General features: G+C 34.2%; 1 protein-coding gene across 1 annotated transcript; it reads left to right on the top strand.

The window, feature by feature from the left end:
• Positions 1–1,002: 1,002 nt before the first annotated feature.
• On the top strand, positions 1,003–3,051 carry LOC145964837 (uncharacterized). The gene has a single exon (XM_083087998.1). It carries the CDS (start codon positions 1,003–1,005, stop codon positions 3,049–3,051), a length of 2,049 nt encoding a protein of 682 aa, XP_082944124.1.
• Positions 3,052–26,439: the final 23,388 nt, after the last annotated feature.

The following is a 26,439-nucleotide window of genomic DNA, read 5'->3' as shown; positions in this document are numbered from 1 at the left end:
AAAATGTGTCCGCCATTAAAAACCAAAACATCCATCCATCCGCTTTTAAAGGATTCATTTTTTAATAGTTTTCGCGTAAACTGTGTCATTATATTAACTCACGATATTCTAAGTGACTCAAACTCTTACCTTATCTGTACAAATTGCTATAACCCCACAAATTATAACAGAGTTCTTACAAGATACTCTCATACATTCCAATATGGCTCAGTGCCCTTGCAAAAATGTCGTATTTGCGGTCAAAATTGTTATAAAAGCCGACCAATTATCAAATGTATGAAATGTGTTAAGGCTTATTACCAATTTTCCTCATTTATAAAGAAAAAGGAAGAAAATACTTACAAACAGTTAGTCGGTATATCAGTAGACTCTTCCACATTAAGAATAGAATATGGACGGTCCGAAATAAGGATTGATCCAAATGACCCGGAAGTCTTGGAAGAAATAATTTCTTCTTAAATATCAGTCCTTGTTTTGCTACCTAAAATATATAAAAATTATTGTAATATAATCAGTACATACTTATTCAGATGCCTCATTTATTGTATCTCTAGTTAGCACAGGCATCCACAAATTATAACCATTAACTATAGTTACACATATATATATATATACGTGCATAGTAATAATAACAAATATATATATATATAAAGGAAAAGAAACAAAAAAGGGGGAATTATAATAAATAGATATACATAAAACATAATACCATATAATTACGAACAATATATATATATATATATATATATATATTAAAAACAATGCTACAAAGATACCTATTATGTATTCAATTTTTAAATATAGAATTTTTTTTTTGCATGGAAATATATACACTTATATATATATGTCTATACAATTATACTATAATCACAATATGCTAAGCGACAATTATTCACTATTAAATATCCATAAAATTGTATTGATCATTCAAGTAATCATATAATATAATATATATATATACTGCTACCACATATACTGAAATCATCATTATTTCAGACCACCATGACGCCTTTAGTCCTAATAACCTTCTTATGCGAAACCGCTGCTCTTATCGGATTCGATTGCGGAGGACAACACCTCAATATCACCGCTGTCTCTTTACTTGATGTTGGCGAATGTGACTTGAACATACGAAAACCCAATACCACCGATGTTCATATTCAACTATTGCAATTGTCCGACTACAGCTATACGGAAGTCATACAATGTAAAGTGGAAATATCCAGGAATATATACCATTGCGGCATGCATTCACATATCTCTGCTGTTCACAATGGAAGAGCCGATTATGTGCATGAGACTGGATACACTCAGTGCCTAAGGATGTTTCAAGACGGAACTATTTCCTTGGGAGACAACACTCTTGTCGCTGGCATAAAAGCAAATCAGACGACCTATCGAAGTATCACCTTGGTGGGCCGCGTACAAGTTGACGGATACTGCAAGGGATCCCAGTACAACGATCCATACGGAACATGGGACGACGTAGTCGTCCAAGCTGCTGTGAAAATATCACTAAAATCTTCCTACGTTCCCGTACAATTGAATACTGGAAGAATTAAATTAAAATCTGGAACAGTATGTAAACTCGTTGACAGCTACTGTTTAGACGCTGACGACGGATACACCTACTGGAAACCTATGCCTACGGATACTTGTAATTTTCAACAATATGATGTCCTCTACGAAGGACCTGCAAATAAAATTTCTGAAGACATCTCCAAGACAGATACACCAATCATCTATAGTCTTGTGACTCAGGAAATCACTTTCGCCCTTATGAAAACCAAGGAAATACCTCTATGTGGTTATACTCTCCTGTGCACGGAACACCCGAAATTATTCATTCTTGAAGCTAAACCTGGCAATACATTTGCTAATCGGAAAACTATTCCTGTCAATAATCTTGACATCTTTACATACATGAACTCCAAGTTCGTGTATATAGAAAAACACGTCAAACAACAGATGACTTCTCTTTACAATAATGTCATCTTGCAAAAATGTGAACTAGAAAGACAAGTGATTACCAATGCCTTGTCTTTCGCTACACTCCAACCAGATGAATTTGCCTATCGATTAATGAAAGGACCAGGATATATGGCTGTTACCACAGGAGAAGCTGTACAAGTAGTCAAATGTATCCCTGTTGAAGTAATGGTCAGAAAAACGGAGGAATGTTATGCTGAACTTCCTGTCACGGTGCGCAATCATTCTCTCTTTCTTACCCCCAAGTCAAGAATCATCACCAAAATCGGTAACGAAAGAGAATGCAGTGTAGAACTTCCTACGCTGTACAGAATCGAGGATACATGGGTCCAACTCACCCCTAGTATTCAGGTTAGACAGCTACCACCTCAACAGCTAAAACCTATGGCTGCTCTAACCTGGAGATACCTCACTCCGGGATCCTTAGCTACCAGTGGAATCTACTCCGAAAAGGACATAGAAAAGCTAAGAAATCATATTATGTTCCCAGCCGAAAAGCCAGCTTTACTCAATGCCGTTGCTAGAGGACTAACTGGCCACTCCATGAACACCGAAGGAATCTCAGTATATAATTTGCTGGATGAAAATTCTCTAAATAAAATTGTCGAAAGCACAGCCTCACGGATCTGGAAAGGATTCATAAACTTTGGATCAGCCACAGCAGGACTTGTCGGAATCTTCATAATCATCCGCTTAGTCAAGCTTGTTATCGACACCGTCATCCATGGATACGCTCTCCATACTGTATATGGTTGCAGCCTTCATTTAATCGGAGCCCTGTGGAGCTCTCTTGCAAACTTGCTACTCCATCTGGCACGAGAATCTTCTAAGAAATCTGGAGATGATAACCGAGACGATCAATCACCTGGCAGGGGAACGAACCTTCAAACCTCCAACATCGATCCCACTGCGCCTCCGGAAGTAGTCACTCAACAACTTCCTCCAGCCAAACCTCCAAGGACGATGAGACCTTGCCACGAGGAAAACGCCAAGAACGTAAATATGCCTACATCATATACAAACTTAAGAGACCGCTTAAACACTTTAAATGAAGATATCTAATCTCCCTAGACCAAAATCCTCCGAAAACAAGTGGATTTTGTTCTTATTAGGGGGGAGGTGTTACGTCCCGCAACAAAAATTTTAAATATTACTTTGTAGTATAACATCAAGAATTTATCATCTTATATAATTTTTAAATATTACACATATTCACTATAAATTCATATCACTATATATATATTATATATAATTTGCCGATATTCATATTATCTAGTTATCCTATATAACTAAAAACCTAGTAAACTACCAGTGCTAACCGAATAGCTGGATTTACAGAAATATGTTAATCGAATAAAATTAATATATTTCAACTTTATTCAGGAAAGAAATAGATTTGAAATCGTGTTATTAAAATTATTTTGAATAATGCAAACTGTGTTAAAAGCGTTCGCGACAAAATTCATATAAATCATTATATGAAAGTTAGCAGAAAATTTATCATTTCAAATATCTATTAATATATATATATGTAACCAAAAATCTAGGAAAATATACTATATTACACCTGCAGTAATCATGCATGCAAAATAATTATACATTTTAAATTAATTACAGAAAAGTGAACATAACTGTTATATAAAACACTATAATAATTAATTCCTTTAGTCAAAAAGAAGACAATTTAAAATTCTATTTTTAAATTCAAGCAATTTATATTGTTAGAGCAAAAATATCGTAACGGAAAATACGTTCATATAAGTACCTATACTTACTACACTGTAAAATCCCATAAAATTCCCTTTACAATAATATACAGAAATATTTATGGACCAATCAAGCACCTCATAAAACATAACCCTTCTCCTGGAAATTATAAAATAATGTTAGAAACAATTTATTTAAAGACTAAGTAAAAACACTTTTAATTATAAAATAATACTTACCTAAAATCTTTTAACGATTGATCTTATCGCCCTATACGGATCACTTCGATGGACGATGTAACTGGACTGCCGTAAGTGGGATGCGGCTATTGCAAATTTTGAAACCTGGGAGAAATATAATTAAATTAATATTTGGATGAATCGAGACATAACCTGTTGGCAAAAATGCCAACAAGTATCCTGAAAGCAAGTCTAAACAGAAGGAATATTAATATAAAAGATTAATAAAAAATTATCAATAATAAAAGAAAATTTATAAAATTAATTTTGTGCTCCAAAACAGTGTAAAAACATTTTGTAAAAATTACATTATCTAATTAGAACCAACATATCATAAGCATCTGCAAACGATGAAATTCATTTGTACAAGAGAAAAGTAACTCAAAGAATTTGTTGCTCGTTTTAAACTATTAAAAATCGACACTTTGTCGGCACAAAGCTTAAAATACTATATATATATATATTCACTATTAGAAAGTAATTTTTCTCAGAGTCTTGATATCTGAAAATTATAATAAAAGTATAAGAAGAGTTACTATAAAGATTATTGAGTAACCCATTTAAAATATAATCCATACTTACACACTTTTTATAACCCTATATAAATATATATATATATATATATATATATATATCCTCTTCCTAACGATATAAGACAGTTCGTCATAAATAAGTAGCAAGAATTCCAAGTCCTAGCAGCTGAAAATAACAATCCAATAATATTTGGCCGTATGAAAAATTAACTTGACATAAAATACATAAAAACATTAATCCATACGAAATCTATTATCATTATAAAAATTTTTAGTTAATCAAAACTAATGTATTAATGTAATTAAAAAGGTATAATATTTTACAGATGTGTATAATCCTATAGTAATGAAGAAAATCAAATAGTAAAATAAGTATGATAAATCAAATATTAATACACTCAATTTTAACAACAAATATATTAAATTAAATAATAACTACAAAAGGAAAAATTCAGTAAGAATAAAATTTTTATACATAACTCTTTCTGCATGCAGAATAATAAGTCACCCTATAAACATAGCCTCACTCGGTTGTCCACCGGGTGTCTCAGTATTTTCATCACCTAACGAACACGCTATACAGAAAAATAAAATATATTTATTAGTAAAATTTCCTTTGAAATACATTTCAACAATAACCTACACGTGAATTCATATTCAAAATACATTACTCAATTACAAATATAAAAATTCATATATATATATATATATAAACAAATATACTTACCGTATAGATGTTTTGCGTGGCAGCCCTATTGAATAATTAAAAGAGGCTCACTTCGTACACCCATTATCTACGGAAAACCCATAGGCTTGTGCCTTTCCAATTATATGTATATATATATACATATGTAAAAACCTACATAAAGGAAAATCATATTTTAATAAATCGATTAATAGTAAATAATAACGCCAACGATACTTACTAAGCCTTCTCTAACATATAATAAAGCATAATCGAATGGTTAAACCGATCGAGACTTATACGTGAGACCTCAATAGGTAGTACGTGAAAGTGAGAGAGACCGAACTATCGGGCGGCCCGCGCGAGCGAGAGAGACAGCGCTATACGTAATCCCGTATGCAAGAATTAATGAGAATTAAATCGCGAAACAAGCTCAGACCAACTTATCACCCTTGTTATTAATATATATATATAATTATTAATAAAAATAATAAGGTGAGTTGGACACACAAAATTTGTAGTCATAAAAAACATGAAATATATTCTTATATACTTTTAATTATTCATACAAGCATATGTACTCTAGCTACCTAAATACAATAATTTTCTTTCTTTATTAACGACAAACCTAAAACTATAGGTAAATGCGAATAAAATATGATTTTATATGCGTGAATTAATAAGTCGGTCAGGCGGTCAAGGCTAAGGATGTGCGGTGCGTTATCTACTGACACGCGTCAATGTATCTTATCTCCCTTGATACTTACGGCGTTCATGCACTAGACTTCAGACCAAGGAGACTTAGAAATAATATTCTTTTAAAATCAAGGCGTGAAATAAATTTCGGACCGACCTTTTTGCTTTGACCATTAACACGCATGGTTATTAATAAATATATATTGTAATATGTTTTACTAAGTTATTAAGTTGTAAATCGTAGGAGAATACGTTACACATATACATACGAAATTTAAAAGGCGAATTATAAGAACAATATAACCGACAATAAAACATAAATTTAACGACGTAAAAGATATGTCAAAATAAATTAAAAGGATTAGAACATAAAATTGAAATCCAACAAATGTACAATCTTATAAAATTTAGTAAAACATGGTTTAGTACGTACGAATAATCGAGCTAAATTATAAATCTTCTTATATGTGCCAAAGGCTAAGGCTAAGCCGAACGCAGTGCGTTATCGGTTGGCGCGTGCCAATAATCTTATCTTCCACTATGTCTCAACATACGCGCCCGAGTCTAGAGACAAAGAGGACTCGAGAATAATCGAATATTATAAGAAGCACTTTTTATTGCGAGCGCAATATTCATAAGATTATAAAATTGTTAAAAGAATATATATATATATATATAATCATACGCCAAATGAGCCTGGATGTTTAATAAAAATTAAGAAGTAATAAGGTTCAAATAAACTCTTATTTTTTTGACATGAAAATATTAATACACACTAAATTATTATAAAATAAATTTTGACAAGACAATAAAAAACTATAACTATAAAATCTTACAACCAATATATATATATATATGTATATATCCTACATAATAAGTAGCAGAGCTACATGAATTGTTGCAAGCAAAATTATTAAATCGTCCTATAAAATAATAAGAATAAAATTATTCACCAAGAGATAAGCGATCCTCCGAGCTTCATTCAGTACAGTTGTACATGGGCTCATTTAGCGATAAGATAATAGACCCGGCACGACCGCCTGGTATTACGGCCATCCGCTACAACAGAATTAATTCGATATATCGAACCGTAATAATTAGAACACTTCTATACCACCTAATTATTATTAACAATTATTTCTTCTATGTTAAGCTACTATATATATATATCCACACACATATATATATATATCTATATGTGTATTATAAAATGATTGTAATTATAATAGTTTATGACACCAGAATTTACTAATTATAAAAAATTTATTATAAGCGGAATTTTAAGACAGCTTTTCAACGGAGCATGCTAGAAGAACCGTTCACATTTCTTTCGCATTTCCTAAAGGAGATCTAAGATTCTACATTAGAAAATGTATACAAATAACGAGAATTCTGGTAGCTAAAAACTATTGTAAAATTTTATAAATTAACAAACCAACGCACGGATAGCCCATTCCCCCTCCACGCAAAAGCGCAACTCCTACGTCACAACATGCGCCAAAAGGAAGGGCAGCTAGAGCAGCAAATAGCAGCCAAGCAACCTACGCTTAGAGCTCCCGTTCCCCTACCACTGACTCCTGGAACAAAGTAGGGATCAGAGGATACCTCAGGGAGCGCAACTCAGTCTTCCGTGCATTTGACCCGACGCTCTTGAGACAACATCACCTATCATCTGACCACCAGCTCTCTACAAGGAAGGAAGCATCTTAGAGCCGTTAAATATTGTACTCGAGTATACTTTAAAATAAAAGTGAATTTCAAATTCAACTTCGGTCTTCTGCCAGTTATTCTTCAACGGCTCCTGACCTCTCTTCAGGGACCTCGCCGAGGCAATCGGTCTCCGACGGAGAGCAGTCATCCTTACACATCAAGAACTTCATCATCTGGTAAGTACATCTTAAACCAATTAAAATTTTCTTTGCTTCCTAGTACTTATTAATGATTAATAACCTACACAGTCGCATGCTACTTGACTGTCATTTTCTATATTTTTAATTCTTACCTTCAACCATTCATATTCCCACACCCATACACACCATTTATTTAAATCATACTTCGAATTGGAAGTCTTTCATGGGACCTATCTCTTTGATAAGACGACTCGATTGACAGTAATTAGTAAGAACCTGCTTCAGCAGGACAAACTAATTTAAGCACAGTGAAAAGGCAATTATCTTGAGGAACATATTCCAATGATAGAGGTTTCCTTTTGACTTGGTGCTGGTGAGGCAAATAAAAAATTAGCGGCCTCCTGTCACATCGACGTTTGATTAGGCAAAGATACAACTTAAGCCCGGTTAATTGACAATTATCCTGAAGCTGCGTCACTGATGATGGAAGTTGTCCTTTAATTTTGGAGCTGCCTGACGTAAATCACGTCAGGTTGAATCTAGCCTTGATTTCAAGATACGAGATCCATCCCAGAGATTAGTAACGATACACTGGCTGAGGCTTATATGAAGATTTTATAATATACTGAGCCAGCTGCATTGATAAACTGTCATTTCAATGACATATCCTATAATCCTCTTCTTACTTTATGTCTATACCCACAATTTGAAATATAAAGGCATGATTAACAACGAAAATTTATTAATGATTTTCAAATCACAATTTAGTATCCAGAGAGAGAAATAAAATAAACTTATTTAATTATCTACTTTCTCTTCCACTGTGCATATGCGTATGTGTGACATATTATTCACACGATACTTTCATTTTTGACAGGTAACCCCTTTTTTTTCTTGCGACATCGTAAGTAATAATAATAATTTTCGGGAAAATTAATTGAAATATTATATCATATTCGTATCGGATTTCGAACCTTTTTCTTATTAATAGATGGTCAACACCCGACGTCCAGATTCCATAACTCGTCGCGAATTCCCTCTGCGAAACGCAGGCGTAGCTCGCCGAGAAATATATAGACAACGATTGCTCCGAGATCGTCCCTCCGTTGTACGACAATTATTTGTAGACAGGGATAATATCCCTCCTAATATTGTACACGCCGCCAACGATCGCGAAGATACCCTCTTCGATCTGTCCTTCGCCCCCTTGCCCCCTGAATTTAACCCAGAAATCAGCGACATCGACAACAGCCCAGCGATATCAGCTGGCGAGGAAGCTGAGGAGGAAGACATTACTGAAACAACCCATTCAGACAGCTCAAGCGACGCATCGACAATAATTGTCGATTTAAACAATCCTACGAACGGGATCCCGCTAGGACTGCTCCGCGCCTGGGAGCGCAACGGAGAAATCCCTGCGACAAGGGACCAACAAGTCCAGACTTCACCGCCGCCGAGCCCTCCACGAACTCCTGCCTCATTCTCAGGCCCTTTTACCCCGAATTCTTCTCCGCTTGCTTTTGGAGAAGCAGATTTTGAGCCCATAGACATCTCTCCGAGCGACGAGAGTTTTACAGACTTTGAGGTAAATCAACTCCTCGACTATTTGAGCAGCGAGGAATTCCTCTATACTATTGTAGACCTATAAAATTAATATAACATTAATATCAACGGAAAATTTATTATTATATCTGCATCTAACGTATATGGATAAGGGAATGAAATAAAAAGAAATAGAAAATTATGATACAAATCCATTTATTTATTTGTCAACCTTGACTTATCTCTAAAAGGAAGCGTTAACAAGATCCTGAATCTCTCGGCGTCCCAGGGTATAGCCGGCCTAGCAGGTTGCCCTGAAAAAGAAATTGAGAGATACAACCTTGTTCGTCCATGCACGGTAAGCCCTGCAGAGTCGTTGAATAAACGCTAAAATAGGACGTAACACAATCTCGGCTGTGTAGGCCTTCTGTGCCAAAGCATCTGTAACAAAGGACTCTGATTATTACCTCATCCCGGCTGGGGATGTGCTAATTTGATCTTGTTGGTGTGTACTATTCGGGTTTGGTTTCCTGTTCTAATTTTAACATTACTTGGGGGTAAAAGTTCGATTATTTCGTGAGGACCGGTATACTGGTCAGCAAGTTTTCCTTTTCGTGGTTCTTTTAATAAAAAGACAAAGTTTCCTTTCTCAAATTGTTGCAAATTCAAATTGCGATCATAGTATCGCTTACTCCGTTCTTTAGCTAGTGTGAGGTTTTGCTTAGCTTGCGTTTGTAAATCGTTTATCTTGTTAAAGAGATTAACAATATAGTCATGGTATGTGGGTTCGATATTTTCTTCGATGATGGGGTGTGCAGAGGGTAGTCGTGCTATTCGGCCAAATACTAGCTCATAGGGTGAGTATCTCGTGCCTTCATGTACACTGGTGTTGTACGAGAACATCGCAAGTTTAATGTATTCATCCCAATTTGTCTCCTTATCAACCTGAGTTTTTAGATATTCTGTTAGGACATGATGTGATCGTTCAAGTGATCCATTAGACTGTGGATGATAGGCAGTGGTCCTAAAATGTTGAATGCGAAATTTCCTTGTTAACTGTCGCATTAAGGCGGATAAAAAATTTGTCCCTTGATCGGTTAATATTGCGCGAGGGGTACCGTATATACAGATAAATTCTTTAGTGAAGGCGTCTGCGATTGTTAACGATGTGGCCTCCTTTAATGGCACGGCGGTAGAATATTTTGTTAGTAAATCCTGCATAGTCAGTATGTACTGATTGTTACTCACTGTTAGGGGAAGAGGTCCCATAATATCCAGGGATACTTTATCAAAAGCAGCCCCTGGGGTATCCGTTATAACCATGGGTTGCTTGGTTTTTATTCTAGTTAGTTTCTTTATTTGACACTCCCGACAGGTTCTAATGAATTCCTGAATATCCTTTTTCATTGTTTTCCAGCAGTAACGAGATCTAAGGCGGTTATAGGTCTTCGTTACACCTTTATGTCCTCCATGAGCTGAGGCATGATTTTCCAAAATTAGAGATTGACGTTTTTCGATTTCAGGCGTTTGAATTAAATTTAAGCATATCGTTATATTAATGGGTAATTCCTGTAGATATCTTTTGAGTTGGTTAAGGATGTATGACCATGGAAGGTCGTCGAAGCGTTCGGTCTTACTAAGACTTATGGAAGAGAGTCCAAGTTCAGTAATGACATCCACTAAAGAGTGTAGACAGTTTTTAAGATTCTGGGCTTCTATAAGGGTATGATAGTCGTATTTGATGGGGAGGGCAATTAACGTGTTTCCTTTTACAGTACATACCCTGGCCCTTTCGAATGCCAATCCTTCATATTTGGGGAGTAAATTGGCTTCTTGATATGATTTTGCGCCATTGTCATAAGCTGTCCCGTTCTGGTAAATAAATATTGTGTGATTATCTTTCTGTTGGAGTAAATCCTCTCTAACTTCTCGCACTAAGGCTCGACTCCATGGTGGAAGAGCTGGTGGATTCAGTTGTTGTGGGTTTGACTGATACGGTACAATGTCGGATTCTATTATTTCAGTATAATCCGTATCATCGCTGTCTTCAGAGTCAGTAACTTCTTCGATTGTGACTCCATAATTGTTATTTTCTTGTTCGACAGAATAATTTTGATAATCTTCTGCTGGTTGACGCTCTACGGGGGCCGAAGTCTCGGCGGTTTTTTGATAGTTTCCCATGTCTTCCTGATTAGGTCCTGCATTCTGACCTTCAGGTGTACTAGATTTTCCCTTTGGCCTTTGAGGTCTATACGAAAATATGGATTCGTCGGATGAATATTCTCCTTCATCAATGAGGAATAACGGAATAGCCACGTCGACGGGTGGATTTCTGGATAAGGCATCAGCGTTATAATTTAGAGTTCCTTTTTTATATTGTATTTCATACTGATATTCAGAGAGTTTCATTCTCCACTTCCATAATCTTGAGGAAGGGTCCTTGATGGAGTGTAGCCACACTAATGGTTTATGGTCAGTTACTATAGTGAATATCCTTCCGTATAAATAAGGTCTAAAATGATTTACACAATAAATGATAGCTAAACATTCTTTCTCTATTGTAGAATAATTTTGTTCGGCGGAATTTAGAATTCGAGATGTGTAGGCAACGGGTAGATCTTTCCCTATTATTCCTTGACTGAGCACTCCTCCGACCGCATATCCAGATGCATCAGTGGTTAGAATGAATGGATTAGTAAAGTCGGGATATTGTAAAATAGGTTCAGAGCATAGTGAATTCCTTAGAATATCGAATGCTTCTGCTTGTTTGTCCTGCCAATCGAATTTCTTATCCTTTTTTAAGAGATCAGTTAATGGTTTTGCGACTTTGGAAAAATTTGGAATAAATCTTCTATAATATCCGGCTAGTCCTAGGAATTGTTTGATGTTTTTCGGATTCTTCGGAGTAGGAAAATTCATTATTGCCTTTATCTTAGCGGGGTCAGGCTTGACTCCGTCAGATCCAATTATATGTCCTAGATACATAACTTCACGTCGTAAGAATTCGCATTTATCTGGTTGTAATTTTAGATTTGCAGCTCTCAATCTCTGCATTAATTTTTCGAACTTGCTTTCGTGTTCTTGCAATGATCGTGCATATACGACAATATCATCCATGTAGACGAATAATTCATTTCCCTGAAGTCCGGATAGAACGTTATCCATCAATCTTTGAAACGTTGCAGGAGCATTTTTTAATCCAAATGGCATTCGTTTGAATTGGTAATGTCCGTAAGGTGTAGAGAAAGCAGTTTTATGAGCATCTTTTGATGCCATGGGTATTTGGTGGAAACCGGAGGCTAAGTCCAGTACTGAAAAATATTTTGCAGATCCAAGTTGATCTAATATATCCGTTATATTTGGAAGAGGATAGGCATCGCCTATTGTTTTTTCATTGAGGTTTCGATAATCGATAACCATTCGCCATCTTTTATTCCCTAGGGAATCTGGCTTTTTCGGAACTATCCATAAAGGAGAGTTATAAGGGGAAGTAGAAGGTCTTATTAAATCAGAAGATAATAATTCATTTACTTGTTTATTAATTTCTTCCTTATGTACAGGAGGAAATCTATATTGTTTCGTGTGGACAGGCATTTCATTAATAGTAGGAATAGAATGCTGAGCGGCGTTTGTCGCTTGGAGATGTTCACCGGGAAGGTGAAATCTGTCGGAGTGTTTGAAAACTAGTAGTCGAACATTTTCTGATTCCTCGGAATTCAGATGTTCGAGACGTAGAAGGTTTATGACATCAACAGTTCTATCTGTTGGTGTTGATAATGCCTGGTTAAAGTAAATGGGATTATCTATGGCTTTGGCGAATTCCACTCGGGGTTCGTCTAGTCCAGCGAGATTGTTGGAGTTAAAAGTTCTGATTAATCCTCTGGGAAGCCCTTGGGTTCCAGTGGAATTCTCTGTTATTTCATGAGTATCATAATCTTGCAATTCTATGAATGGAATATTAAGGGTCAATTCTTCCTCGGAAGTATTGAATATAGGCATATGGACTTTTCCATTATTATTGGTGACGATAGCTTCCCCGAAGTATATGCCCTCGGCAAGGGTATGACGAGGTACATATCCGATTTGTTTTTCTGGATTGGTAATATGAAAAGAACAGGGAGTGACAGTTCTTTCCTTAAGACATATTGTACTTGAGTTTGAGAATGAAATTCTCATATCTTCATACTGTATAAAGTTGTCTCTATAGTTGACTATAACAGCTCGTTCCTTCAGGAACTTGTTGCCTAATATTCCATCTTGTAAGAATCCTATTGAATCAGATATGACATAGAATTCAGATAGTTTTCCAAGTACAGATAGGGAAACAGCTCCTAGTGTAACGATAGTTTCAGAAGCTATTCCTTGCAGACATAAAGGATTAGTTTTGTCGAGAGTAACGTTTGGATTTAAACATTTTTGTTTAATAAGGTTTAGTCCAGATCCAGAATCAATCATAAATTTGCAATCTGCTATTAGATCTGGAGAGGATAACGTTACTGTGGGCAATTCCGTAGATTGTTGTCTGTCATTTATTTGGCAGATTCGGAAGTTTGTGCGGGAGTTTCCTGTGGTGTTATTATGTTGACTTTCTTTTGAATGTGGTAAGTCGGACGTCCTGGTTGCGGGTCGTTCCGGCGGACGTCGGTTCTCATCGGAACGCCTTGCGCGTTTCCCGAAGTACCGGGTTGTTGGTTCCCTTCTTGAGCTCTTCTGTAAGCTAACTTCCGACATTCTTCTATAAGATGTCCAGGAGTTTTACAATAGCGACAGATTTTGGTCTGATAACCTTGTTGAGGCTGTCCAGCAATTAATTTAACTGGAGATGCGGGGAAGGATGGTTGTGAGGTCGCATGTCCGTTGCTGGGTTGATAACGGTTGTTAGTGTTGTTCATAGGATTTTGGCGAGCTGCATTGCTGACGTTATTGGGGAGGTCAGCACGGGGTTGAAAATTTGGGCGGAAGAGAGTGCGCTTCCGAATGTTTTCAGCTTCAATAGTTTTGGATAATTGTATGGCTGTGCTAATGCTTTCCTCGAAGGTCCTCGGATGTTCGAGTTTTACGCGTACTAATAGGTCAGATGGAAGTCCGTTGATAAAGCTGTTCATAGTGGTTGCTTCGATGGCGTCCTTTCTTCGTTCTCCTATGTTTCCGGATAAATCAGATTCTCCATCTATTATTGCGGTACGTAGTTCTTGCACTCTGCTTATATAATCAAAAATATTTTCATTTTGTTTCATGTATATATTAGCTAGTTCTCCTCGGTATTGGTCGACGGATTTATTTGGTCCAAAAATTAATTTTAATCGTTTCGTTAGCTCGAAAACGGTGTGACATTCTACCCCTTCTATGGCAGAATATGCATGTCCCTGCAGTTTATTAATAATAAGCTGCACTAAATGATATTCATGATATGCGGGTATTAAATCGAGAGCACGTTCGCAAATTTTACTGAAGTGGAAAACGGACATTTTATGGCCATCAAATTTAGGTATTGTGTCGATAGCATCTTTAAGGCGTATCGGGGAAGGTTGGTCCGCGATATCAAAATGTTGGGATGTCGGTTGAGAAAATGTTCGTTCTTCATGTGGAACATATCTTTCTTCTCTTTGCGAGGTCTCTAGATTCATGAGCCTTGAATTAATCCTCTCAATATAATTGGTAATCGTTTGCATAGAAGCCATTAATTGTTCTACAGCTGGTTGTTCTTGGCTTGCGGCCATTTCCTTTCGATTCATTTCTTCTTGCATTTTTATCAGATGTTCGTTTTTGACTTGCAAGGCCTCAGCCTGTTCTTTTAACTGTTTCTCCTTTTCGTTTACCTTTTGCATGAGGATTTCGGTTTCCTCTGCTGTATATTGTTTCCTTGTAGCCCCTGTGGCTACAGAGCTCGACGAGCTTGATCGAGTCTGCATAATGGATTTAGATACTTTATAAAAATTTATTCGTCAAACACTTAATGTTCTCTCAGAAGCTTAGATCCTTTTTGGCAAAATCCCACCGCTGCCACCAAAATTTTTAATGTTTATTGTTACGTCCTATTCGATCGTTTATTCAACGATTCTGCAGGGCGCACCGTGCAGGGACGAACAATGTTATATCTCTCTATTTCTTTTTCAGGGCAACCTGCTAAGCCGGCTATACCCTGGGACGCCGAGAGATTAGGATCTATAGGACGCTTCTTTTCGGAGGTATTTTAAGGTTGACAAATAAATATGCAGATTTGTTATGTTATAAATTTCTATTTTTTCCTTTTATTTATTTTATCCTTCCTCGTTCTTTTACATTAGGTTATAAAGTAATTTTAGCGAAATTAAACTATGTATGATATATGTCGTCTACCGTTCCCAAGAACTCCTCACTATCTAGGTAATCTAAAATTTGGTTAGTTTCAAAATCCGCGAAGCTCTCTTCGGCTGGAGAGATGTCTATCGGTTCTGGGTCTATCTCCCCAAGAGCGACCGGAGAGTAATTCGGGGTAGAATAACCTGAAAATGAATCAGGGGTTTGTGGAGGGCTTGGCGATGGCACAGTCTGGACTTGTTGGTCTCGAGTTCTTCTTATTTCTCCGTTTCTCTCGAAAGCTAGGAGAAGTGCTGGGGGAATTCTGACCGTTGGGTTATCCAAATCGTACACGACTGTTGGGCAATCGCTAAGGTGATCAGAGTCCTCGTCTGTCAGCGGAAGGTCCTCTTCTTCACTCGATTCTTCGCCTGCTGGTATCGCTGAGGGGTTACCGTTGTTGGTTTCGGGGTTTAATTCAGGAGGCAAAGGAGCGAAGGACAAATCAAAGAAAGTATCTTCGCGATCGTTGGCGGCGCGTAAAATACTAGAAGGGATATTATCCCTATCTACAAATAATTGCCGTGCGATAGAGGGGCGATCTCGTAATAACCGCTGTCTGATTAGTTCTCTGCGAGTTACGCCTGCGTTTTGCAGAGGGAATTCGCGGCGAGTTATTGGGTCTGGTCGTCGGGCGCTAACCATCTATTATCGAAATAATTTAAGTTTTAAAATTTGTTTTATTGAAAGGATAATTTGAAATTATTTCGCGGCATCTAATACTTACGATGGAAATTTCGAGGGGTCACCTGTCAAAAAAGAATGTACCGCGTAAATCTAAAGTTTCGTGACCGGTTTAAAGAAAGAGACAGGACAGATTCTGAAATCGCGACTCCTCATTTATTATAAGAAAAAATTATTAGATAGTTACCTCACATGCAGTGACGTGGTAAGGAAGGGTGTGTAGGAATATTTAAATATAAGATGGATACCGTACCTGCTGGTTTAGTTTTATTATTATAAAATAATTCCTCTAATATATTATACTAAACCAGAGTTATCATACTATGTGTCAGTCGGTCCTTAAAGAGCGCGTCCCGTGCTCTACGACAAGTTTCGATGTGCAAGACGTCACGTCACAGCGGCACAGAGTCCGTAAAGAAAATTCCTCTAAAGAAAATTCTTCGCGGAAACGGCAGAGGAGTAGGATAGGCTACCCAATGCACATCGATTGACAAGTCGAAGGCGACGATTCACTCTTGTGGATAAAACCAAAGACAGACTGAGCGTTTAACGTTCAAAGGCAATCAACGTACTCGTGTTATCGGAAGGAGAAGACGTTGGAATTGTATGAAGGTAAGTTGTTGACTATTATGTATAATAAAATTCTTCAATATGTCATGCAAAAATAATAATAATATTCGGTTGATGGTTGCAGATCACGAGAGATGAAAAAGGAAAATATTGAATAATTGAAACGAGTACTTACCCAAAAGTACTGCTGTCAGGATATGCGATGAATCTCCGTGGAGGACGGTCTGCCTCGGCGATGTCCCTGTAGGAGAGTCGGAGGAACCGGTGACAAATGATTGGCAGAAGACCCAAGTGATGGTTTAAAGACACTTTATTTTCTTAAAGTATACTATAATATTCGACTGCTCTCTAGACTAAGTTCTTAGTCCGGAAAAATATCCTGCGACTAAGTTCTTTTTTCGACTCGAAAATGTTCTGTAATACGCTCGTGATCGCTTTAGTTGGTTTCTTCTCGAGAGCTCCAGGTCAAATGCCAGGTGATGTTGTCTCAAGAGCGTCGGGTCAAATGCGCGGAAGACTGAGCTGCGCTCCCTGAGGTACCCTCTGGTCCCTACTCCGTGCCGGCTATCCGCAGTGGTAGGAGAATGCGGCGCTCCCGGGCGTAGGCGGCTCGACCGCCGCTTGCCGCTATAGCTGTCCTTCTTCTTCGAGCGCGCTATGACGTAGTGGCCGCGCTCTTGCGTGGGGATAGTGGGGACGACGGAGCTGTCAGTATTGTCCATGCATCGAGCTCGTTAATTCATTTTACAAAAGGTAAGGCTTTTACAATAGGTTTTTAGTCACCAGAATTTTAATAATTTGCATGCATATATTTTTTAATATAGAATCTCAACCTCTTTCAATAGAAGTGTGAATGATCGTTCTAGCATGTTCCGTTTAGAATTGATTTTTAACTTTCTTTATATTAATTATATAGTTCTAGTTAACAATGTTATAAACAAATTCTGGTGTTATAAACCATTATAATTACAATTTGCTATATAATAATTATATGATATATATATATATGTATGTGCATATAGGTGCATGGTCTAGATAATTGTTAATAATAATTGTGTTACATTATAATATAAAAGTGTATTAATTATTCTTTTTATTATTCAGCTCTTGGAACAAAGGATGTGGCGAGCTTTTTTATCACCGGATGCAGGTGTTCGCCGTGCCAGGCAGTCGCGCCAGGCAGTCGCGCCAGGCCTTATCTTATCGCTGAGTGAGCTCATGTGCAGCTGCACCGGATGAAGCTCGGAGGGTCGCTTATCTTTTGGTGAGTGAATTTATAACGCTTTATAAATCGATTTAATAATTTCGTTCGTTATAATTTATTCATATATTCTTTACTTGTTAATTGTATAGAATATATATATATATATATATATATATATATATACTTATATATATTGTTTGTAAAAGTTAATAAATGTAATTGTTAAAAATTTTATCTTCATTATTTTATTAATTAAATATGTATTATACATATTGTTATTTCCCTTTTGAAGGTTTGAAAGTTTGCTAAAAAATTGCATTACTGTTGGATCTTGTTAGTTAATGATATGGATTAATTTATTATATAATATATATATATTCTTTTATAATTTATAATTTCGTAATAACTTATTACTCTTGCAATAAGAAAGCGCTCCTTATAATATTCATACATTATATATTCGCGAGTCCCTTTCGCATTAAGACTCGGCACGGACGTCGAAAACATTAGGGGAGATAACAAAGTAATAGGGGAGATAACGCGGTACGCTGGACTTAGCCTTGTGCTCTTATAAGGAGACTTATTATTCGTCTCAATAATAAAATCATGCATAATGAATTTTACAAGACCATACATTCATTATTATTATTAATATGTATATTTATTACCTTGTATTATTATTATTTAAACTTTATATTTCATGTATGTTATATATGTGTAAATTTTTGTTATAACAAATTTTATTTAATAGTTATATAGATTTATAATTCTGCACACAGTAAAGAGTTATGAGCTTTATTTTGCATTATTGGTTTTATTAAATCAGAATCTTTATTATTTATAATTATTAATAATTTAAATAATTTAATATATTTGTCTTATATAGTTATTATATTTTTCAGATATTTTGTAAAACGACATTCTATACAGAAGATATTCGAGGGTGCATATCATTTATAGCTTGGCTGTATTTTAATCGACAATATAGAACGTTTATTAGACTATTGTCGGAGCGGATTAAAATACTCACTATGATCGTCTGGCCATGACTTATTAACTCTATGCACCTCTAATTGCGGATAAGTTTTGGATATTTTGAAATATTTTAATATTATTTTGAATGTGCTTGACTTGACAACTTTCGGTCATTTATTAAATATATTTATATTAAATAATGTTGAGCTTTCACATAATGAAAATGGTTTATTATTTAGTTATCATTGCTTACTCATTATATTTTAATTGTATATAAAATTTTGCAATTAATAATCAAAATGAAAAATATATGTATTATTTGGCAATAATGGGTGGATAAGAAATTAGATTTTATATAATTTATTATTATGTATTGAAGTTTTATTTGAATAACTATATAGAATATACGTATATGAAAAGAGATTTTTATAATGTATTAATTATTATGTTCTTATGCTTAGAGTTTAAACGTGTTATTATTTGAATTTTTCTTATTTGTCTAGGTTGCATATATAATATATATATATGTTGGAAGGGATATGGACCAATGGATTATTCACGGACAACAGACAGGCTTAAACCATATAAGAATATGCAGCATTGAAAGGATTTTGAGGAATCTGTGCGAATTATTTCGGAAGTTTATTTGGTAAGTTTATTATTTTGATAAGTTAATTAATGAATTAAAGGTTTTATTTAATTATATCATATATTTATAAAATATATATTATATATACATATATATAATATATGTATTCATGTATAATATTATGTATTTTATATGTATTTAATATTTAGTATTTTAATGCATTATCTTTTAAATTTTTATTAATAACTACATATGTATTTATACTAATAATGAGGGTGACAAGTCTGTCCGAGCTTGTTTCGCGGTTTAATTCTTATTAATTTTTACATATGGTATTACGTATAGCGCTGTCTCTCTCACTCGCGCGAGTCACCCGATAGTGCGGTCTCTCTCACTTTCACGTACTACTACCTATTGAGGTCTCGTGTATAAATTTCGATAGATGTAGTCTGTTGATTATATATTTGAGGAGGCATATTTGTAGTTTGTTATTGAAATATATTTCTAAGGAATTTTATTAATAAATATATTTTTATTTTTCCGTATAGCGTTTTCGTTAGGTGATGAAAATATTGGGACACCCGGTGGACAACCAAGTGGAGGCTATGTTTATAGGGTGACTTATTATTCTGCATGCAGCAAAGAGTTACGTATAAAATTTTATTCATAATAATTTCTTGACATTTCTTTATTATTTAGTTATTGTTTAGTAGTTATTATTTAATTTAATATATTTATTGTTGAAATTTAATATATTAATATTTGATTTATTATACTTCTTTTACTATTTGATTTCTTTTATTCCTATATAATTATATACATTTATAAAATATTAAACCTTTTTAATATAGTAATTTTGATCAATCAAACTTTTATAATGATAATAGATTTTTGTATAGATTGATTTTTTAGTACATTTTTGTTAAGTTAATTTTTCATATGGCCAAATATTATTTGATTATTATTTTCAGTTGCTGGGACTTGGAATTCTTGCTACTTATTTATAAGAAGTTGTCTTACATTATTAGGAAGAGGATAAATATTATATATATAGGATCATAAAAAGTGTGTAAGTATGTATTATATTTTGGATGGTTTATTTAATAATTTCTATAGTAGATTTTCTTATACATTTATTATATTTTTCAGGTATCAAGACTCTGAGGAAAATTACTTCCTGATAGTGAACATATATATATATTTACGGGAACTCAATGAGGACCAAAAATTAAAATAATCTAGGATTTTTAAAGGAAATTCTTGCTTGATTAATTATATTTTATTCATCAATTATATTTTATATATGTATTTTATTAATTATACTTTATTAAGAAATGTTTAGATCATTAATTTCTAAGAGAAGCTCGTTACTTTATAAAAGATTATTATTTAGTTATTAGCCATTTACATTTTGTAATTAAATAGTCAAAGTTAAATGTTATTCAATAATAATTAGAGTTTTATACAGACATATTTGGCCAATGGTATTAATGTACAATAAAGATTTATTATAACGCTTAGAAAAATATTTATTCAAGGAAAATTTATTAATTTTGTTTCTCTTGAATATAAAAAATATATATATATATTGTTAATTATTTTATTACGGATTATAATTACTGATTTTTAAAGCGTATTGTTTTAGTAACAATTATTATTCATGGGTATTAATTTTTGTTTGACTTGGTACATTTATTTATTGTTTTATATTCTTATATGTACGTAGAATATTAACTTTATAACTTTCCTTTTGTTATTGATGATTCTTTGTAAATTTTCGTATTAATATTTTATGTGGCTCACTTTCGGAGCATTTGTTAACATTTTTACTGTAGATATTTATTACAAAATATTAATTAATTATTTGATTTTCAGGTTTCAAAATTTATAATCGCTGCATCTCTTTTATGACAACCGAACATACTGTTTATTAAAAAGATACGCATGGGCTCAAAATTATTTATTAATAGAATTTAGGTGAGTATCGTTTGATAAAATATTTTGATTTATGCCTTTTCCTTTGTAGTAAGCGCATATACACGCATAGGGATATCCTTTTTTGGTTATATGTGATAACTGAATAATATGGATATTGAGTGAATATCTATATATATTGGTTACATATAATATAAAGTGGATTTATAGTGATTATATATAATTACAAGTAAAGATTATATAAGATACGAAATTCTTTATACTATTCTTCGAAACAAATTATATTTTATTCGTTAAGAATTATTTAAATCATTTTCTTTTTAAAAGAAGCTTGTTATTTTACAAGGGATTATTATTTAGTCATTACTGGTCATCTGTTTTTACATTTTAATTTTATAATTAAATAATCAAAGTAAATATATTTATTATTTGATAATAATTAAACTTTTATATATATATATATGTGTTTTTCATTGTTTATTGATTTATGTCTTTATTTGTCTAAATACTAATTAATTATATTATTTTCAGGTTTCGGGATTTATGGCTATGGAAATTTTTCCATGCCAAATTTACCAGAAGAATGTAAAGGAACGCACAAGAGGCTATAAGACCAGTTACCGACGGATTTGTTCGTATACCAATTTATACGAAGTCTTGTTGCAAATGATTTGCTAAGAGTTTTTCTTGATAATAAAATTTCGAATAAATTTCTTTTCTTAGTAAGGCTAGTTATTAAGATTAATATCATTATACACGACCAGTACCAGTACTGCTAATTCATTGTAATATCTTTCTGGCTATATACCACATCAATCAATGTATTGTATTAATATGAGATTATGGCGAATATATATATAAATATATATATATATATATATAGTATTTTGCTATTGATTTATGAAATTTCATAAGCGATTTTAAGGTGATTGTATGAGGCTTTTGCAGCTTTATTAAAATTACATAAATAATAATTATATATGTATTGAAATTCTTTTACGATTATTATAAATGACTGTTTCAAAGAGCCTATTACTTTTTCTTGATTGATAGATGTGTATAAGTCCAGCTTTCGGTTAGTACTGGTGGTTACTAGTATTTTGACTACATGAGAACTGATTATTATTGAATTGATGTATATATATATTGATTATATATAATATTATGACGCAAATATATAGTAATTATATATAGTATCGCGCAAAGATTATATAGGATGAGAGAATAGGTAGGGATTATATTTTTATAAATAAGATTTTAAATTTTTCGTTGCGGGACGTAACAACAGTTGTACATGGGCTCATTTAGCGATAAGATAATAGACCCGGCACGACCGCCTGGTATTACGGCCATCCGCTACAACAGAATTAATTCGATATATCGAACCGTAATAATTAGAACACTTCTATACCACCTAATTATTATTAACAATTATTTCTTCTATGTTAAGCTACTATATATATATATATCCACACACATATATATATATATCTATATGTGTATTATAAAATGATTGTAATTATAATAGTTTGTGACACCAGAATTTACTAATTATAAAAAATTTATTATAAGCGGAATTTTAAGACAGCTTTTGAACGGAGCATGCTAGAAGAACCGTTCACATTTCTTTCGCATTTCCTAAAGGAGATCTAAGATTCTACATTAGAAAATGTATACAAATAACGAGAATTCTGGTAGCTAAAAACTATTGTAAAATTTTATAAATTAGCAAACCAACGCACGGATAGCCCATTCCCCCTCCACGCAAAAGCGCAACTCCTACGTCACAACATGCGCCAAAAGGAAGGGCAGCTAGAGCAGCAAATAGCAGCCAAGCAACCTACGCTTAGAGCTCCCGTTCCCCTACCACTGACTCCTGGAACAAAGTAGGGATCAGAGGATACCTCAGGAAGCGCAACTCAGTCTTCCGTGCATTTGACCCGACGCTCTTGAGACAACATCACCTATCATCTGACCACCAGCTCTCTACAAGGAAGGAAGCATCTTAGAGCCGTTAAATATTGTACTCGAGTATACTTTAAAATAAAAGTGAATTTCAAATTCAACTTCGGTCTTCTGCCAGTTATTCTTCAACGGCTCCTGACCTCTCTTCAGGGACCTCGCCGAGGCAATCAGTCTCCGACGGAGAGCAGTCATCCTTACACATCAAGAACTTCATCATCTGGTAAGTACATCTTAAACCAATTAAAATTTTCTTTGCTTCCTAGTACTTATTAATGATTAATAACCTACACAGTCGCATGCTACTTGACTGTCATTTTCTATATTTTTAATTCTTACCTTCAACCATTCATATTCCCACACCCATACACACCATTTATTTAAATCATACTTCGAATTGGAAGTCTTTCATGGGACCTATCTCTTTGATAAGACGACTCGATTGACAGTAATTAGTAAGAACCTGCTTCAGCAGGACAAACTAATTTAAGCACAGTGAAAAGGCAATTATCTTGAGGAACATATTCCAATGATAGAGGTTCCCTTTTGACTTGGTGCTGGTGAGGCAAATAAAAAATTAGCGGCCTCCTGTCACATCGACGTTTGATTAGGCAAAGATACAACTTAAGCCCGGTTAATTGACAATTATCCTGAAGCTGCGTCACTGATGATGGAAGTTGTCCTTTAATTTTGGAGCTGCCTGACGTAAATCACGTCAGGTTGAATCTAGCCTTGATTTCAAGATACGAGATCCATCCCAGAGATGAGTAACGATACACTGGCTGAGGCTTATATGAAGATTTTATAATATACTGAGCCAGCTGCATTGATAAACTGTCATTTCAATGACATATCCTATAATCCTCTTCTTACTTTATGCCTATACCCACAATTTGAAATATAAAGGCATGATTAACAACGAAAATTTATTAATGATTTTCAAATCACAATTTAGTATCCAGAGAGAGAAATAAAATAAACTTATTTAATTATCTACTTTCTCTTCCACTGTGCATATGCGTATGTGTGACATATTATTCACACGATACTTTCATTTTTGACAGGTAACCCCTTTTTTTTCTTGCGACATCGTAAGTAGTAATAATAATTTTCGGGAAAATTAATTGAAATATTATATCATATTCGTATCGGATTTCGAACCTTTTTCTTATTAATAGATGGTCAACACCCGACGTCCAGATTCCATAACTCGTCGCGAATTCCCTCTGCGAAACGCAGGCGTAGCTCGCCGAGAAATATATAGACAACGATTGCTCCGAGATCGTCCCTCCGTTGTACGACAATTATTTGTAGACAGGGATAATATCCCTCCTAATATTGTACACGCCGCCAACGATCGCGAAGATACCCTCTTCGATCTGTCCTTCGCCCCCTTGCCCCCTGAATTTAACCCAGAAATCAGCGACAACGACAACAGCCCAGCGATATCAGCTGGCGAGGAAGCTGAGAAGGAAGACATCACTGAAACAACCCATTCAGACAGCTCAAGCGACGCATCGACAATAATTGTCGATTTAAACAATCCTACGAACGGGATCCCGCTAGGACTGCTCCGCGCCTGGGAGCGCAACGGAGAAATCCCTGCGACAAGGGACCAACAAGTCCAGACTTCACCGCCGCCGAGCCCTCCACGAACTCCTGACTCATTCTCAGGCCCTTTTACCCCGAATTCTTCTCCGCTTGCTTTTGGAGAAGCAGATTTTGAGCCCATAGACATCTCTCCGAGCGACGAGAGTTTTACAGACTTTGAGGTAAATCAACTCCTCGACTATTTGAGCAGCGAGGAATTCCTCTATACTATTGTAGACCTATAAAATTAATATAACATTAATATCAACGGAAAATTTATTATTATATCTGCATCTAATGTATATGGATAAGGGAATGAAATAAAAAGAAATAGAAAATTATGATACAAATCCATTTATTTATTTGTCAACCTTAATTTATCTCTAAAAGGAAGCGTTAACAAGATCCTGAATCTCTCGGCGTCCCAGGGTATAGCCGGCCTAGCAGGTTGCCCTGAAAAAGAAATTGAGAGATACAACCTTGTTCGTCCATGCACGGTAAGCCCTGCAGAGTCGTTGAATAAACGCTAAAATAGGACGTAACAGTATATATATATTGATTATATATAATATTATGACGCAAATATATAGTGATTATATATAGTATCGCGCAAAGATTATATAGGATGAGAGAATAAGTAGGGATTATACTTTTATAAGTAAGATTTTAAATTTTTCGTTGCGGGACGTAACAATATCCATAATAAATATGTTAACAAACTGCATTTATAAGAAAAAAAAACAAAACAAAAACAAAAACAAAAATAAAAACTTTAAATAAAATATATATATATATAAAAAAAAAATATATATATAAAAAAAAATATATATTTTTATGTATACGTATAACATAAAATTTCTTATATATATATATATTCTAAAATATATATATATATATATATATATATATATATAATTATATATTCATATATAATTATCCTTTAATCGATTTACTATTAATAACTAGTAATAATAATCACTCATATTTACCATATAAATATATATATATACATACATGTAATAATAACAATAAAAAGAAAAAAAAACACAGTATAATGATAATAATATACATACAAATTTAGTTAGAATACCTCTCTATATGTATATACATATATACACATATACCCATGTTATATTATAATCACATTGAGCGACGCTACAAAGATACCTCTTGTGTATTCAAATACTTTCATAAGTAATTATAATTTAAATACACCTAAGATTCCATGTATAATTATGAATCAATTCTGCGACAATCATTCGTAATCAAACTTTCACGAACATTGTACCATCAATCATGTAACCACAAAATGTAATATAGACATCTACACGTACATCAAAATTGTAATCA

Source organism: Camponotus vicinus, unplaced genomic scaffold (genome assembly GCF_025532165.1).
Source record: "Camponotus vicinus isolate PSW18456_S1 unplaced genomic scaffold, iyCamVici1.0 SCAF_14, whole genome shotgun sequence".
Lineage (NCBI taxonomy): Eukaryota > Metazoa > Arthropoda > Insecta > Hymenoptera > Formicidae > Camponotus > Camponotus vicinus.
The sequence above is the reverse complement of the archived record's forward strand: the minus strand, read 5'-3'. Positions and strand labels throughout refer to the sequence as shown.